Source organism: Mytilus galloprovincialis, chromosome 12 (assembly GCF_965363235.1).
Source record: "Mytilus galloprovincialis chromosome 12, xbMytGall1.hap1.1, whole genome shotgun sequence".
Lineage (NCBI taxonomy): Eukaryota > Metazoa > Mollusca > Bivalvia > Mytilida > Mytilidae > Mytilus > Mytilus galloprovincialis.
This window is the reverse complement of record NC_134849.1, coordinates 11,409,973-11,427,703: the sequence shown is the minus strand read 5'-3', so window position 1 is coordinate 11,427,703 and position 17,731 is coordinate 11,409,973. Positions and strand designations below refer to the sequence as shown.

Sequence of the window (17,731 nt, the reverse complement as noted above, 5' to 3'; positions counted from 1 at the left end):
TCTGCAACAAAAGTTGCAGGCTCAACAAAAACTAAAACATGAGCAACCTGATGGGTGCCACATTTGGAGCAGGATCTGCTAACACTTCTGAGGCACTAGAGATCACCCCAGTTTTTGGTGGAGTTCGTGTTGCTCAGTCATTTTTCTATGCTGTTTCTTGAGTACTATTATTTGTCCGTTTGTTTTTTTTATATTTTTAGCCATGGCATTGTCAGTTTCTTTTTGATTTATTTGACTGTTCTTCTGGTATCTTTCGTCCCTCTTTTAAAAGAAATCACCAAATATGAGGTTAGATTTTCTTTTTGTGTTCAAGGCCTCCCTGTGACTTTCAGATGAAGAACAGCAATAAAAACCATATTCTTTTGCTTTTGTGTGTTTTTTTGTTGTACTGATTTTGCGTCATGGATATATACCCAGTATCCTTTTCTTTTTCATTTTAACGACTCTTCCAAATAAATTGACCTCTATGTACATTTTTTTGCATGCATTTTACATTGTGATTGTTGAATGATGGGTAATAGTGAGGAATAAAATCTTTGAAATTTCAAGAAATGATGCGTACAAATAGTGCTATTCAAATTTTAAATGTGGGTTTTAGTTTTTTGTGAAACTTATCTATTGCAATTTTTTCAATAATTTCAATATTAAAAAAGTCTCAGTACACATATTCATTCTCAGATCAATCTCAAAAAAACTAAGGGAAAATGGAATTTGGATACCATTTTTTTTTTGTGTTGATTACAAAACCGCTATACAAATCCAGCTAGTGTTTACATTCCTCTAACAAAGAAACACAATCAAGTACAGACAAATACACATTAAAATTTATTTCATCATATATTATGTACAGTTTCTGTTTGCTGACCATGGGTTCAATACGAATGACTTGTTGGAAAGGTGTCTTGTTTATTTTCATAATGATTAGTTTTCAAACAATCCTGAATGGCTATTTCTAACTGTCATATATTTACATTTCAAATATGCACTGAATATGAAAAATAATAAAACCTATGTACATCACTAAAAACTGCACATACACATAAGGCCATTTACATCTTGATAAATTAGCAATAAGTCAGATGGATCTTCAACAGTAAAGTCTTGTTTAAACTAACTATGAAAAGTTCATATGTCATTATATTCAACAGTCTCATAAATCTTCCTAGATCACTTTGTCAGTTGAGTTGGTGGTGAGAAAAGACCTCCGCCTTGCTTGCTTGCTGCACGAGAGGGTGATAAACCAAGAATTTTCTGTATATTCTAAAACAAATAATAAGAAAACTATAAGTATTATCTGAATTAAAAAGATACTGTGGATTCATTATTATTCCATGGATACAAATTTTTATTGATTTCATGGTTACAGGTGAACCAAGAAATTAAATGTTTGATGAATGACAAATTTCCTATAGGCATGCATGTATACCTAATTATATAAGCAAAACCACGAAATCAAGTATTTATGAACATGCAAGTTTTCCTTGATACCCATGAAAATAAATGAATTCACAGTAAATGCTTGTGATTGGATATTAAACATGTTTAATATGATTCCTTGTTTGTTAATAGTCAATCATTAATAATCAGCTAAAACTTCACAGAATTAGATGCGAATTACCAAACGAATATTAAAGATTAAAAGTATTATTGACTTTTGCATTGTTTCAATGAGGTTCAAAGAGTGCATTATTTGTTTAATTTTTTTTTTACAAAAGTGAAAAAACATAATGCTATACATGTTCCTAGTTTTTTATTTTACTATTCAAATAATATTCATTATATTGTTTGTTTTTGGTCCTTTTTTTTTTTATTAATGTTCTTGACATTTAAAACCACAATTCAAATAACACATAACTTTGATTAATTTAAATATACTGATATCCCCTTTTACAGGACATACTTAGTATATTTTTGTTAATTTGATACTAGCATGAATGTCACTTCTCTTAGAAAAACACTAAAGAGAGATTCTGTTCTGGGTATTCAAATTAGACCCATATTCTTTCAAAATTTGGTACCCTTATAGACTCTTGAGTGTAGGTTGAATATGTGTTGTGTAAAGGTTAATGCACCAATCTTAAATGATTCTTGTCTTGATTGCTTATTCTAAATACCGTACCTGTCTTATAGACATTGTACACAGTATATAGAGGAAAATAAATGAGTGAGGACTAGCCACCTTGCTTACCTGTCTTATAGACATTGTACAGAGTATATAGAGGAAAATAAATGAGCAATGTGTGTAGTCATCTCCACCCAAGTTCCGATGTGATATACCCTGCAGTAATGAAATTGGTGTAAATGGCAGCTTGGCTACAACTCTTCCATCAAATCTGAAACAATGATGATCACAGAATATTATTAATCATCAACTACATTTAAGAATTGAATGCTTCTTTTTGTTATTTCATTGGGGTGTAAAAGCTTTGACCGAAGTACATTTTGCTTCTAAAAATGTGTGCATGGTCAACCCTTTTACAACCCTATGAAATTACAAAAAGAAGCATTCAATACTTATAATTACATTTTTTTAGCTAGAATCATGAAAACACAATTTCTATCAACATTATCAAGGTTTTCTTTAATTTACCTGTGCACTTTATTGTTGGACCTGGTGTCTTCATAGTGTAACAGTTCATTACGTAATGAATGTCAATTTCAGGGGGACGTGAGATTGCTGTTAGCCAATCAAAATAACTATTATAATGAAACATACATGCAATGCAATTATTGAAAAATTCTTTTTTTTAGTCAAGGATTTTTTTTTTTTATTACAAACAGTCCTTTGGTATCTTTTGCCACTCTTTGAGATTGCAAACTTGTTCTTATATAATTTAAATTCATGAACAAATCTTTACATATAAGATATCATAACTTTTGAAATGTTTTCTAAAAATACTTACATAGAGTTAAACATGCTTAGAAGAGCTGTGAATGCAAAACCTATTGCAAACATAGATTTCATTTTAACCTAAAAATATATAAAATAATCATTTGTAGAAAGTTTTCTTATTATGTTACTACAGTCTGTGCAGAAATTTTGTTTATCTACTATTCTGAAAACTAAATATCAAAACTTGTCCCTATAGGACTATGTAAAATTTTTAATATTTTCACTAGTACAATTCAATCTTTATTAGACTGGGGCATAAAAGTAGTGGCTAACCCTGTTGTCAGTTGACTGTTACTTTATTTTGTAAAGCAAGTCACTTCATTTCAATTCTTATGACATCATGAATATACAAGTGTATGAGCTCTTGAACACAAAGCAGTGTTGTGCAATATTAAGAAAACTTGTCAGTCCATGTTCATCAGTTTGTCTGAGCTCTTGAACACAATGTAGTGTTGTGCAATATTAAGAAAACTTGTCAATCTATATTCAGTTTGTCTGAGCTCTTGAACACAATGTAGTGTTGTGCAATATTAAGAAAACTTGTCAATCTATATTCAGTTTGTCTGAGCTCTTGAACACAATGTAGTGTTGTGCAATATTAAGAAAACTAGTCAATCTATGTTCAGTTTGTCTGAGCTCTTGAACACAATGCAGTGTTGTGCAATATTAAGAAAACTAGTCAATCTATGTTCAGTTTGTCTGAGCTCTTGAACACAATGCAGTGTTGTGCAATATTAAGAAAACTAGTCAATCTATGTTCAGTTTGTCTGAGCTCTTGAACACAATGCAGTGTTGTGCAATATTAAGAAAACTAGTCAATCTATGTTCAGTTTGCCTGAGCTCTTGAACACAATGCAGTGTTGTGCAATATTAAGAAAACTAGTCAATCTATGTTCAGTTTGTCTCACTATGCACATATATCAAATTACTAATAACTCACATCACAGAACTATGGGTGCAGATTTTACATGAGTTTAATAAGTATATTTGACACATTAAAGTAGAATTCCATAATTGTTTTCTAGTCTATTTTTGATTATTTATAAATATTTCATTTCTAATTTAGCTAATAAACTAGAGGCTCTAAAGAGCCTGTGTCGCTCACCTTGGTCTATGTGAATATTAAACAAAGGAAGCAGATGGATTCATGACAAAATTGTGTTTTGGTGATGAAGATGTGTTTGTACATCTTACTTTCCTGAACATTCTTGCTGCTTACAATTATCACTATCTATAATGAACTTGGCCCAGTAGTTTCTGTGGAAAAAGTTACCGGTAGTAAAAATTTACAAATTTTATGAAAATTGTTTAAAATTGACTATAAAGGACAATTACTCCTTAGGGGGTCAATTGACCATTTTGGTCATGTTGACTTATTTGTAAATCTTACTTTGCTGAACATTATTGCTGTTTACAGTTTATCTCTATCTATAATAATATTCAAGATAATAACCAAAAACAGAAAAATTTCCCTAAAATTAGCAAATCAGGGGCAGCAACCCAACAACGGAATCTCTGATTCATCTGAAAATTTCAGGGCAGAGAGATCATGACCTGACAAACAATTTTAAAATGTCAGATTTGCTCTTAATGCTTTGGTTTTTGAGTTATAAGCCAAAAACTGCATTTTACCCCTATGTTCTATTATTAGCCATGCGGCCATCTTGGTTGGTTTGGCAGGTCACGCCACACATTTTTTAAACTAGATACCCCAAAGATGATTATGGCTAAGTTTGGATTAATTTGGCTTGGTAGTTTCAGAGGAGAAGATTCTTGTAAAAGATATATAAAATTTACGAAAAATGGTTAAAAATTTACTTTAAAGGGCAATAACTCCTAAAGGGGTCAACTGACCATTTTGGTCATGTTGACTTATTTGTAAATATTATTTTACTTAACATTATTGCTGTTTACAGTTTATCTTTATCTATAATAATATTCAAGATAATAACCAAAAACAGCAAAATTTTCCTAAAATTACCAATTCAGGGGCAGCAACCCAACAATGGATTGTCTGATTCATCTGAAAATTTCAGGGCAGATAGATCTTGACCTGATATACAATTTTAGCCCCTGTCAGATTTGCTCTAAATGCTTTGGTTTTTTAGTTATAAGCCAAAAACTGCATTTTACCCCTATGTTCTATTTTTAGCCATGGCGGCCAGCTTGGTTGGTTTGGCAGGTCACGCCACACATTTTTTAAACTAGATACCCCAATGATCATTGTGGCCAAGTTTGGTTAAATTTGGCTTGGTAGTTTCAGAGGAGAAGATTTTTGTAAAAGTTAACGACGAGGCCAGGTGAGCTAAAAAGGGTGTCTAGTCACTCATCATTGAAGAACCAAAGCATTCACCGGGAATAAGTTGTTAAATTTTCAGCTAATTAGTTTCCATTAATAGCAATCATACCACATCTCTTTACTTTTATATATATTTCAAGTTGCAGTATTTTTTTCAACAGGATTCCATATTCTAGAAGCAAATATAACCCTCTGCAACCTGACATCTATTGCACTTTGAATTAGTTACAATTTATAAAAGACTTTGGTTTAAAACAAGACATAAACTATAAATTTGATTGCAAAAATAAATGCCCTGTAAATATAATTGCATTATCAGAATAATTAAAAACTTACAAAAGATAGATCCCTGTTGTTATTCTTCAACTTCTCTTCTTGTCTCTCTGAAATAAATGTTTAGTGTGAATAACAAAGTTGATGGTTTGATCTCATTCAATAGCTGAATTATCTCCCTTATCCAAAATGCAAATGATAAATTTTGAGTTTGATCTAATTCAATAGCTGATTTATCTCCCTTGTCTACATGAAAATGATCCTTTTTTATTGTTTGGTCTCATTCAAAACTAATTCATCTCTTTTGTCCAAACAAAAAAGATAAATTTTAAAAGTTTGATTCAATTCAATAGCTGACTTATCTCCCTTGTCCAAATAAAAAATTATAAAATTGGATTGTTTGATTTCATTCAATAGCTGATTTATCTCCCTTGTCTACATGCCAATGATCAATTTTAATTTTTTAATATAATCCAATAGCTGATTTATCTCCCTTGTCTACATGCCAATGATCAATTTTGATTTTTTAATATAATCCAATGGCTTATTACTATAAGATGTGGGACGGTACTTTCTTTAGGCCGAGAAAAAAAAGATCCGTGTTTCCGGTAACCCGACCGACCCTGTTTTTTAGCCCCGACCCTAACTTTTTATTTGGATCTTCCAAAAAAAAAAAAAAAAAAAAATTTATCAACCGACCCTGTTTTTGACACAGGCTTCTGATAGATGACATAATATTTTTTCTCTCTTGCTTCCTCTTGCATAGAAAGCCAGTAAAACATTTTATTAATGTCAAAAGGTATTCCAAATAGGTTAAAATCCAAGAAATTTGCACAGCAGGTGCTTCAAAAACATTGCAAATGGCACACTTCCGGTTTTTGAAACTAATTACGGATCCGGACTTGGAAAAAACATGATGATTTTCCGGATTTCATTTACGATGCCAAAAAAAAAAAAAAAAAAAAAAAAAGAATTCCGACCTACCGACCCTATTTTTCAAAATGATGTTACCGGAAACACATATCTTTTTTTTTTAGGCCTTATCCCAAATTCATGTATTTATTTTTATTTTATATTTGTTATTCTCTTCAGATTTTGTCTAATGCTTACATTGTAGTTGGTTTCTGTGTGTGTTACATTTTAATGATGTGTCTTTGTTCTCCTCTTATATTTAATGCGTTTCCTTCAGTTTTAGATTGTAAAAAGATTTGTTTTTTTCAATCCACTTATGAGTTACGAACAGTGGTATACTACTGTTGCCTTTATTTATCTCCCTTGACCAATATTTTCCAAATTGCAATAAATACACTATTATTATCAGATTATATAGTGCAAATAATGAAATAATCTTCAAATTAATGATGACATCAGTGAAATGAGAGATTGAAGACACAAAGCAGGTATTCAAAAGTCCATTAATAATAGCCAATACCATGTTAAACATTGTCAAAAAAAAAGAAACATTTTGCTTTACATAAAAAAATTGTTCTCACATAAAAATTGGTAAATATACTGTTAACTTGGAAATTTTTCAGATGATTTTATTATTGTGAAAATGAGATAGGGTTAAAATCGCAATAATTTAATCTCGCATTTTAAATTTTGTATATCAATTCAACAGTAGCCTTTTATATAAAATATTTTGCACTTGCAATAAAAAAAAATGAAATTTGAAAATGTTCATTAATACTACATGTACTATATTATTGCAGTTTATTTGACCTACACGACCTACCAATCTTTTTCTTCTGATTTCTGTCTGATGATTCTCCACTTTCTTTCTTCTTTTCCACTAAAATACATAAAACACTTTTCAACTAAAATACATTATAAGCTTAGCACACAGAACTATAGACTAAAAAATTTGTAAGGGTTCCACGGAACCCAGTGTCTCGCCTACTTTTGCTGTTAATCGCAGACTCAACAAAAATGAGGAAAAACATCAATAAAAATTTCCCTCTCGATACTGTCTTTTGATTGAAAGAAGCTTCCAAGTTTGGTAAAAAAATCCAGGATAGTTTATGAATCTAATAAATGTTTTATAAACTTTAACTGCAGACTGTATGTAATGTTAACTGGAAGAAAAACTAAGTCCATTTATAAGTAAAATACGGAAAAAGTGATTTTTTTGACTTCTGAATAATATCTTATGATCAGAAACAAGCTTTTGTCTAAGTTTGGTAGAAATCCAGGATAGTTTAAGAACATTGTAAAAATTTTAAAAACTTAAACCACAGAGTGAATGTTTTGTTTCTGGCAAAAAAACTAAGTCCATTTATAAGTAAAATACGGAAAAGTGGAAATTTATTTTTACAAAATTTTCTTCTTGATACTATCTTATGATCATAAACAAGCTTCTGTCCAAGTTTGGTACAAATCAAGGATAGTTTATGAAAGTTATTAAAATTTTAAAAACTTTAACCACAGAGTGAATGTAATTTTTCCTCGCAGAAAAACTAAGTCCATTTATAAGTAAAATATGGAAAAGTGGAAATTTATTTTTACAAAATTTACTTCTGGATACTTTCTTATGATCATAAACAAGCTTCTGTCCAAGTTTGGTACAAATCAAGGATAGTTTATGAAAGTTATTAAAATTTTAAAAACTTTAACCACAGAGTGAATGTAATGTTTCCTCGCAGAAAAACTAAGTCCATTTATAAGTAAAATACGGAAAAAATGGAATTTTATTTTTACAAAATTTACTTCTGGATACTTTCTTATGATCATAAACAAGCTTCTGTCCAAGTTTGGTAGAAATTCAGTATAGTTTAAGAAAGTTATTAAAATTTCAAAAACTTTAACCACAGAGTGAATATTTGTGGACGCCGCCGACGACGACGACGACGACGGAATGTAGGATCCCTTAGTCTCGCTTTTTCGACTAAAGTCGAAGGCTCGACAAAAATGAGCATTGCCTTTTCCTATTCTAAAAAAAATGCCCTGCCCTCCATTGTCATATCCTGTCCCTTTCAATTTTAGCTGAAGCACCGAGCAATTTAGTTTAGCTAATTGGCAGGAACTGATTTTTGCTTTGCACGTTTTCAGCCTACACATTTTTTAAAGAATTCTAATTTAAATAAATTTATTTCGCAAAGCAGTGTAAAAACTACATGTGTATTAAAAAAAACTAAGGGGAACTGCTCCCCTCTGCTTTTTCTATGCATCCCTCCTCCCTTATAAAACTTTCCTACACAATATTTTTTTACAAAACTCAGGAAGAAAATAATTAACTGTTAATATGTTTAGGATAATAACTCTCTCAGACTCTCTTTCACTCATTTCTTGTCAATGAGAGCAAAATATTACAACAAAATCTATTTATTTAGGTTTATTTGTGTGATTAACACATAAATGTTCCCAAGGATACAGAATTTGAAAATCATGAAAATAGTAGGCAATGATTTCATTTATCAGTCCAGCAATTCTATGTGTCTATATCCATCTTTTTCAATTAAAATGAAATGCATGCTAATTCAATCATACATCCAAACAACTATCACAATGTTTGGACTTTTTAATATTCTTACACTTTTTACTCTGTTTTTCTACTTCTGCTTTCAGTTTTTTGTACTTCTCTGTTCTGTATACCAATACCCATGTTAGTCCTAAAAAACATAATAATATCAATTAAAGTGGTTTTTTTTTTCATATACATGTATCTATATGATTTAAGGTGGGTAATCTGAATTGGAGTTTATGAAAAATTATTTCTTCACCAATGTTGATATTGACAATCTCCATTTGACTCCAAATACTTGGAAATAATAAAAAAATATAATTCATAGATAGATACATATGTAATCATCCAATCTGTTATACAGTCAGAGCTCAGACAAAAATAAGTCTGAATCTGCTTTTGACTCTGACATAGAGGTCTAAATTTGTAAGATTTAGGATTTGTCTCCCTTTAATAATGCAAGACAAAATACGACTTTAATAAGTCAAATATTGTTAAGCAAGAAATAATTGACCAGAATCAAAAAGTTGCAAATGTCAACTCCTACAAGTCGATAAGTTAACAAAATTGATTAACTTCAAGACCCACGCATATTTATAAAAAGGTCATGCATCTAAATCAAATAATGACTACATTGAAAGACAATGCTTTGTCTTCTAAAGAAAAAAAATGAATGAGAGTCTAAAAAATCAGAGATAATGTTAATTAACCTTACAATGAAACCACCTGGAACCTCACTTAATGAGGTAAAACATCTGTGTTTAATAAGGATGTTCAATTAGATAATTAAATATAGATAGCTCAAGTCCTTGTGAACTCTCAGACAGGTTTTTGCTGTCATACAATGTAGGTGGTGTACTTACGCCACAAATTAAAATTATTTTTTTCATCAACAGAAATAGACCTTTAAGTCTGTCATTTTCTGACTTAGATAAGTCTAAAATTGAAAACACATTTTTATAATAAGTACATGTTTTGACTTCTTTAAGTCAAATACAGAAATCTACCTGTTCATGTCTAAGCTCTGACTGTTATATTTCAGTCAATACCTAAAAGCTGCATATGATTTCGCTCAGTCTCTGAAACATGTTTCACAAGACATCTCTGACGGATAAAAATCTATACTGATTTTGAACTTGAACTTACAGATTTATCATGTTTATAAATCACAAAAATTAATAGTACATTAAATATTGTAGTAGTTACAATTTTTGTAGATTATATTTATATATCAGATCATTTTTTTTATAATATTTATAGCATTTTGTCATTTTTGCTTTCCTTGAAGTTAATAAATTAATTTTTGCTTTCCTTGAAGTTAATAAATTAGACAAACTATTTCTGCCAGGGGTCTCAGACAACACTATGTATTCTATTTTTTTCGTCTGACATACATTTTTGTACATTTTACATGTATGTTTTGACGTGCAAATTCTTTTGTTTTAATTAATGCTGTTGGTTTTTCCATTTCCATTAATAAATCTTAGTAATGCATTGATTTGCCTCATCATGTTTATTAGGAATGTTATGTGAATTCCATGTCAGATCATTACTAGACGCTGGTGATGGTGACGCCAAGATACATGTATTTTGCTTTGTCTGTTGATTTTAATATATGATAATGTACATGTAGTGTGTATAACACTTGGTATTTTACCTTTGGATTATGGCAAAGTTGTTCAGATTTGAAAGTTTAACAAGCTGATTTGCACTGTCTCACTAATAAGCGACAACAAGATTTTTAGCGACAACAAGCGTCAAGAAGCGACAACAAGAATTATTTTAGCGACAACAAGCGACAAGAAACTATTTTTTTTTTAATTAAAATTAATTATTGCAATAAATATTAAAAGAATATGCAAAAGAAAATAATTTTAGCAACATGAAGAAAGTTAAAATTGATAGAAAAAAATGAAACATTATTTACATAATATTTTATCATCTATTAGGAATAACAGCCAATCATTTGTGCATCATTGTCCTGAAAATATTGACACAAATTGTGAAATACAAAGAACTGAAATCAAACAGGAGGAAAAGAAAATTGAAATGTGATTGTTTTCATCTTTTTATTTGTTTATTGCCTCATTAAACGATATTTATCATGTTTATGCATATTGATTGAAGATGAAAGGAAATTAATGACAATCTTGAGTTTTCAACAGGGGTTCACTATTTACAATGATTGTATAATCTGGCGCGTGTAATTGTATAGTCTGTCGACGCGTGTACAAAGTTGAAGGTGTTAATTGGATGTTATTGTAGCAATAAAACAGGGGACACGGGACTCGTTCATCTCATTTGATGTTCCGCATTGTGTGTACTGTTATTACCTTAGGGTGAAGCCACATCTAATGTTGTTCCTATCAAGAACAATGAATTATAAGCTCCTCAGTAAGCCATTTTCAATGCACAAAAGCTCTATGGCAGATTAAATCGGAGAAAGAAAAGGCTTTTGCATTGCAAAAATTCTTGACTCATGGGAGAAAGTTAAACGCAATCCCAGAGTCCACGACAATCCCCAAAACAAGTGCATGTGCACGTAAACCTTGCCAACGAAAACGTATTAAAAATGCTAAAACTACAACTTCAAAAAGGGCAAAAATACAGTGAACCTTAGTGGTAAAAATCTACGGCTTATCAAAATGGGACCACCATGTACAAAATGTATAAATATTATGTTAGATAGGAATGTACATATTACTATATAATGACTAAAAATAATAATAAAAAAAAAAAAAATATATGGACCCCAAGGTAGAACCATGTCCTCGTCGTGGGGTCTGGAAACACGCTTAAATAATTAAGATGACAAAGCATAGCTGAGAGTTCTACAAATAAAGCATCGAATTGACATAACAAGAGTACACTTAGAGCATAGTATTAAGCAAATGAATCAAAATATTATATTCCATTATGCCCGCTCCATATATATCTCCATTCGTTTATTCATACTTTGACTTTGATGAAAACAGAACATACATTATCGTATACATATTCTTCATATTTAAAAATAAAAAAAGAAGCTCAATCTCTTTCTTCTTCACAAATGTTAAATTTCTTCATATACCAATATTCTAATATAAACTTCACAATCTCTTTCTTCCTCACAAATGTTTCATTTCTTCGTCTATCTATATAGTAAGACATATCTGCTCGTATATTTAAAAAAAAACATTAAATACAAATTTCTTTATATCTAATAAAAAAAAAATGTTTTCTTGTCGCTAAATAGTCTTCTTGTCGCTTGTTGTTGCTAAAATAATTCTTGTTGTCGCTTCTTGTCGTTTGTTGACGCTTGTTGTCGCTTCTTGACGCTTGTTGTCGCTAATTAGCGAGACCCGATTTGCATACCTGATTCATGCAAATGGGCAAGTTAAAATTTTGGCCTTCTTTCACTTTATTGGACTCAACATTCCTAGAGTTTGCTTTAGGGGACTGTGGATATTTTTGAAACTTTTTTACATAAAAGGTACTTCAAATAATGGATGTATTTACACTTGAAGGCAAATTTGTCCGCCATTACGAAAAAATCACACAAGTTCTTGTAGACTTTGACATCACAAATGTCACAATTCAAAACATTTGACTTCACAATAGGGTTCTGTTTAAATGATGTTTTCCCGTATTTTTCACATCATCTTTACCTCCATTATGAAAATCTGCTCCCTATCCAATATGGCTGAATTAACCGTGAAGAGCCCTATTCAAAACATTTGACATCACAATTCAAAACATTTGATGTCATAATTAAAAAGGTAGTGTTGCTGGACTGCAAGAAGTTATTCAGCAGAGCTGACGTCATACCAAGAGAAAATTCAGCTAGATATAAATAGTGTAGATACATGTACGTTTATAAGACATCCTACGTTGAGGAATTATAGTTAACCCGTACCAATGTAAACTCGTACCAACGTCAACTTGTACCACTAAAAAAAACCTCGTACCAATGTAAACTTGTACCACTGCTAACTCGTACCAACTTATTTAAATGCATTTGATTGGTGTTTAATTATGAATAAAGTCTGTAAAATGTATATAATTTGAAAGTACAATGACCTATCTGTAGATAATGTTCCATGTGTATTAGATATACATGTAGACAATACCTTGGCAGATTTGATTTGTTGTCTCCCTTGAATCATTCTTTTTTCAACTTATACTGATAACCATTGGATTTAATTTTTAATCATTCTAAATCAGTTACATTGAATAGATTTGGATACTTTTCTTTTGTTTCTCAAAGGAATTTTATTCACTGAAAGAATTAATTTAGTGTGTTTTAAAGGTTGTAAATTGTTTATGACCAACATGTTAAAAGTATGATTTTTTTTATACATGTATATAATATTTTGCACAAGTTAAGGATTACCAACTGAGGCAGGGTTGCATAGCCAGTCAAGGTCGTTTATTACGTCTATGTAATGTTATCAAAATAAGACAACTTCTTTTAAGATTTGAAGTAATGTCATGTTCATTTAATGTGTGAGATATGCATAGCTTTGATAAAGAGTAGTGACACCTTCAGAGGAAAGTAAATGATACCTGAAATCATCCTCAGATTAGTATTTTGTTTGCTATGGTGTCACGGTCTTGTGTGCTATTATTTATTAGCCATGGCGTTTATTTCTTTTTATGAGTTTGACTGTCCATCCATGGTTCTAATGGTATTGTGAATAGCCAGTAGACGTAATGGTAGTGTTGGCAGCATAATATTTTAAGTTTATTTCTATTTATGAGTTATGAGTTTGACTGTCCATCTGTATTGTGAATAATGGTCTTGTGAATGGCCAGTAGGCTTAATGGTAGTACTGGCAGAATAACAAAGGATGTTTATTTTATTTTGATGCTTTATTTACCACAATATCAATAACAATTATCTATAAAAAATTAACAAAACATCAAATATTATTATTTTTTCTCTCTCAAGAGATACACATACACCTTATGTTTTATTCACATCTATATCATCCTTTTACATTTAAGATTTCACATGGTATTACAAGTTTTCATTAAAATCCAGTATAAAATTACAGTAATTCAACATTTTTTTATTAATTTTAGAAAGAAAAAACACCACAAAAGATTCATATTTTTTAATATATTTTCAATGGTATGACTTCCCAGTGGTACGACTTTACGTTGGTACGAGTTAACTTTTTTGGTACGAGTAAACATGGTATGAGTTTCCGTTGGTACTAGTTAACTTGCTTCCACGTTGAGGTGTCACAGCAATATAAAAATATCCTTCAGAGATATCATAGTTATACCTGTTACCTAATCTGTAAGTTCCACCTCTGACAGGGGCACCACCATACAGAGTCATATTAGATTTTTTATCTCAAATGGTTTCAATCACACCGAATATACATGTTATACATGTATGTACAAACCTGATAAAAAAAATCATCTTACAAAAACAGCTGATAGGACAATGTAGGAATACAATTTTACATATTGTGAGAAACTTTGATCATAAAGTTGGAGGGGTTTATGTCATAACTGATGGAGTAAAACATTTGGGAAGTTACCTTCGCCGAGTAAAGCAGTACAAATTGATATAAACACAATGAGAAGACAATCTGACAACATTTTCGTTGGCCACGGTACTATTTATTTATTAACTTCCGGTATTGATGAGACTAAAAGCATTGTCACGTCCCCGGACTCGGTCCTTAATTAAGGGCATACGATACAGTTTTGATCCCGTATTTACATTTTGATAAAAACAAATCAATATAGACTATTTTTATCTGATTAAATCAAATAAGTTATAAGAAATATACCTTCATGTGCTACTTTTTGAGTAAAATGAGGTCGACATTGTGTATCTTTGCTCAAAATTCGGAATAATGGCCGTATTTTCTCTTTCGAAAGAAAGAAATAACTTTTTTGTTTTAAAAGATAAACTCAAATGGTTTTTTGTTATATAATTTGTAATTTCTGTGCTCAGATATTTTCTTCAACATATGCTAATTTGTTCAGAGGCGGATTTAGGGGGGGGGGGGCAGCGGGCCCGCCCCCACCCCCCTTTTGGGGGAAAAATTGGTTGCTTATATAGGAAATCACTGAGGCGTGACGAAATCGGCCCCCTCTAAGGCAGCCAGTGGGCCCCCTCTTATGAAAATTTCTAGATCCGCCACTGTTGTTGTCGTTTGATGCTGTATATTATCGTATTTGCTTTACGTTTTTTTGGCTTTGTACATGTACTGTATAAACAAATTAAGCCGTTAGTTTTCTCTTTAGAATTCTTTAAAATTATCATATCGATACGTTTTATAGCTTACTGTGACGTTACGCACGATATTGCGTCTCAAATGGTAACGTAAAATTTTTACATTTTACGGCGATTATAATTAATGATTATTGGGGATATGTTTTTATTTCGATTGCTATTTTTCAACGGTTTTGCACATGAATATGGATACTTCTTAATGTTTGATTGTACTGAATATGCATGAAATATTTCCCACTGAAAGTAACGTAAGCAACAAACGACAAAATATATCGTATTTGCGTATTTGCATAAGTCTATATGAAATGAGAAGATATATATACGGTATGATGAGTACCAATGAGACAACGTACACTACTAGAGACCAATTGACATAAAACGTAAAAAAATGCAATGTTTCCAAATTAGATCCGAAAAGAAAGAAGATATATATTTTGCTTTAATTAAAAAAGTTTGACGGGAATTACAATTAGACGGGTCTTGTCGTAAAATTCACTTTACTTTCTTTAAAAACGGAACGATTAAATTAAGAAATGAAAGGATTGTCAGAAAAAAAGGTTAGTTATATTCATCTCATATGTCTATAAGCTTTGAATGATAAGGAGAGGTATATAGCCACGCATCAGGCCTAATTTTAGTTTCCCTTTTAAGTTTTCTATACATATGAATCTTGTTGTAGAGTAATAAAAAAAATCGCGGTTTTAAGCTTCCCAAATTTGAAAATTTGAAAAAAGATGATTTTTTATCCTATCGTAATACACAACCTTTTCACAACTTAAGAACCTTATCTAAACGAACAACCCCAGTAACTAATCGGATTTTTTAATACTTTGTGGTCTTGTTGATATTATCTGACTATCAAGAAAATTATATCTGAGGAGATATATGCAGATTATTCACCATATATAAATAGCGTCCCGAATCGACAACGTTGAAAACGTATGAAAATCGTCCAGTGAACAATCTTGCAAGACATTTCATTTCTTTGAAAACGAAGTCATTTTGACTACGCAAATTATCAAAAATTATGTAGCTGTTATGTAGAGTTACAGTACAATTACGGAAAAGCACTATTTAGCATGCAATAATTCTGAAATTACAATAAATAACGTCGCAAATGACAGTTTATTTGTAAAAAGCGGGCGAAATCCGACATTGGACATCTTGCAAGACATTTTCCAGATGCCGTTGCATTTTTATATGAGTCGTGAGTGCTGCAAAAATTCGATTTTGATTTGGTCTATCTATGTACTTTTATGAGCATAATTTACACAAACGAAATATAATATAATCTTATAATCTAAAACCTATAAATTTTGATAGCTTAACATTTTCCTAAATCTGACCATAATGAACACTATTTGTTTTTGCCAAAATATAGCGTTGGTCGTTACAGGAACGCATATTCAGTAATATTGTAATACTTTATATATAAAGCATATCATTCATTCGAATTTTCGCGGATATAAGACTGTTTTGAAGAATACAATCACCCCTGCTAAGGTTATTATGTGTATAGTCTGTTACGTCTGACACGCATATTTTTGACGTTTTGTCAATATGTTGTCCTTATTTTATACTATTGTTAAATATGATACAACAATTTGTAGTTATTTTCGGAATAGTACTTACCTGTCTAGTCTATGGATATGAATTTTATATAACTTAATTGTTATGATTTTATAGAAAAACTGTTTACTAGTGTGGACTGGTTGATTACACGGTATTGACGCAATAACGTGCTTAACACGCGTCTGTGTGATTTGGGCTTTGTTGTGATCTTTTGAAGAATAACTTTTTAATTTTTGATTTAGTCAGCTATCTATAATTCCTCAACATTGTGTGGAAAACTTTAAACATCTTTAAAGAGATTAATTTGTTTATCTACAATACACCTTTCATCATGTTCATTTTTTACATTAATCCACACAATTTTTCGTTTTCGTATAGAGATAATCTTTTCAATTGCCTTTTTATCAGTTCGTTTCTTGTACTAATAGTGATTCTAATCTGTTTAAAATTATTAGCTATTGTTAAAGTGTTAAACATATTGTTACATAACCATAATTGTTTTATTCTAATAATTTTTGTTGACTGAAGCTTGGAGTTATTCTGTTGAGTACGTGGATATCATCAAATACTTAGAATTGAAAATACATTTCTCAATTAAAAGTCGTGGTTTGAAAAATTGTGCTCTCTGACTTTAAGTTGTTTCCACTAGTGAGTCAGTATTCTTTATGCAGATGACCAATCGTATAGTTCGGAGGCATGTTTAATCCTGTCACATTCTGTAGGTATGTGCCTGTCCTAAGTAAGAAACCCGTAATTCCGTGTTTGTATTTTTTTGTTTTTGCTGAATTGCATATTTGTCTGCCGTTTATTGTTTTGTACATATATAAGGCTGCATGTTATTTTTCTCGTTTGTCATTTAGTTGTCTTTTGTAGCTTGCTATGATGTATGGGCCTTACTCATTGATGAATCTCATATATATAAAATTGAGAATGGAAATGGGGAATGTGTCAAAGAGACAACAACCCGCCCAAATAAAAAACAACAGCAGAGGGTCACCA

General features: G+C 30.9%; 1 protein-coding gene across 1 annotated transcript; it reads right to left on the bottom strand.

Moving 5' to 3' along the window:
• Positions 1-812: 812 nt before the first annotated feature.
• Positions 813-14,577, bottom strand: LOC143053642 (calcium load-activated calcium channel-like). The gene is made up of 7 exons (XM_076226430.1): positions 14,457-14,577; positions 8,996-9,073; positions 7,201-7,257; positions 5,529-5,575; positions 2,904-2,971; positions 2,189-2,333; positions 813-1,260 (listed from the first exon to the last, which is right to left on the bottom strand). Exons 1-7 carry the CDS (start codon positions 14,515-14,517, stop codon positions 1,168-1,170), a joined length of 549 nt encoding a protein of 182 aa, XP_076082545.1. The 5' UTR covers positions 14,518-14,577; the 3' UTR covers positions 813-1,167.
• Positions 14,578-17,731: the final 3,154 nt, after the last annotated feature.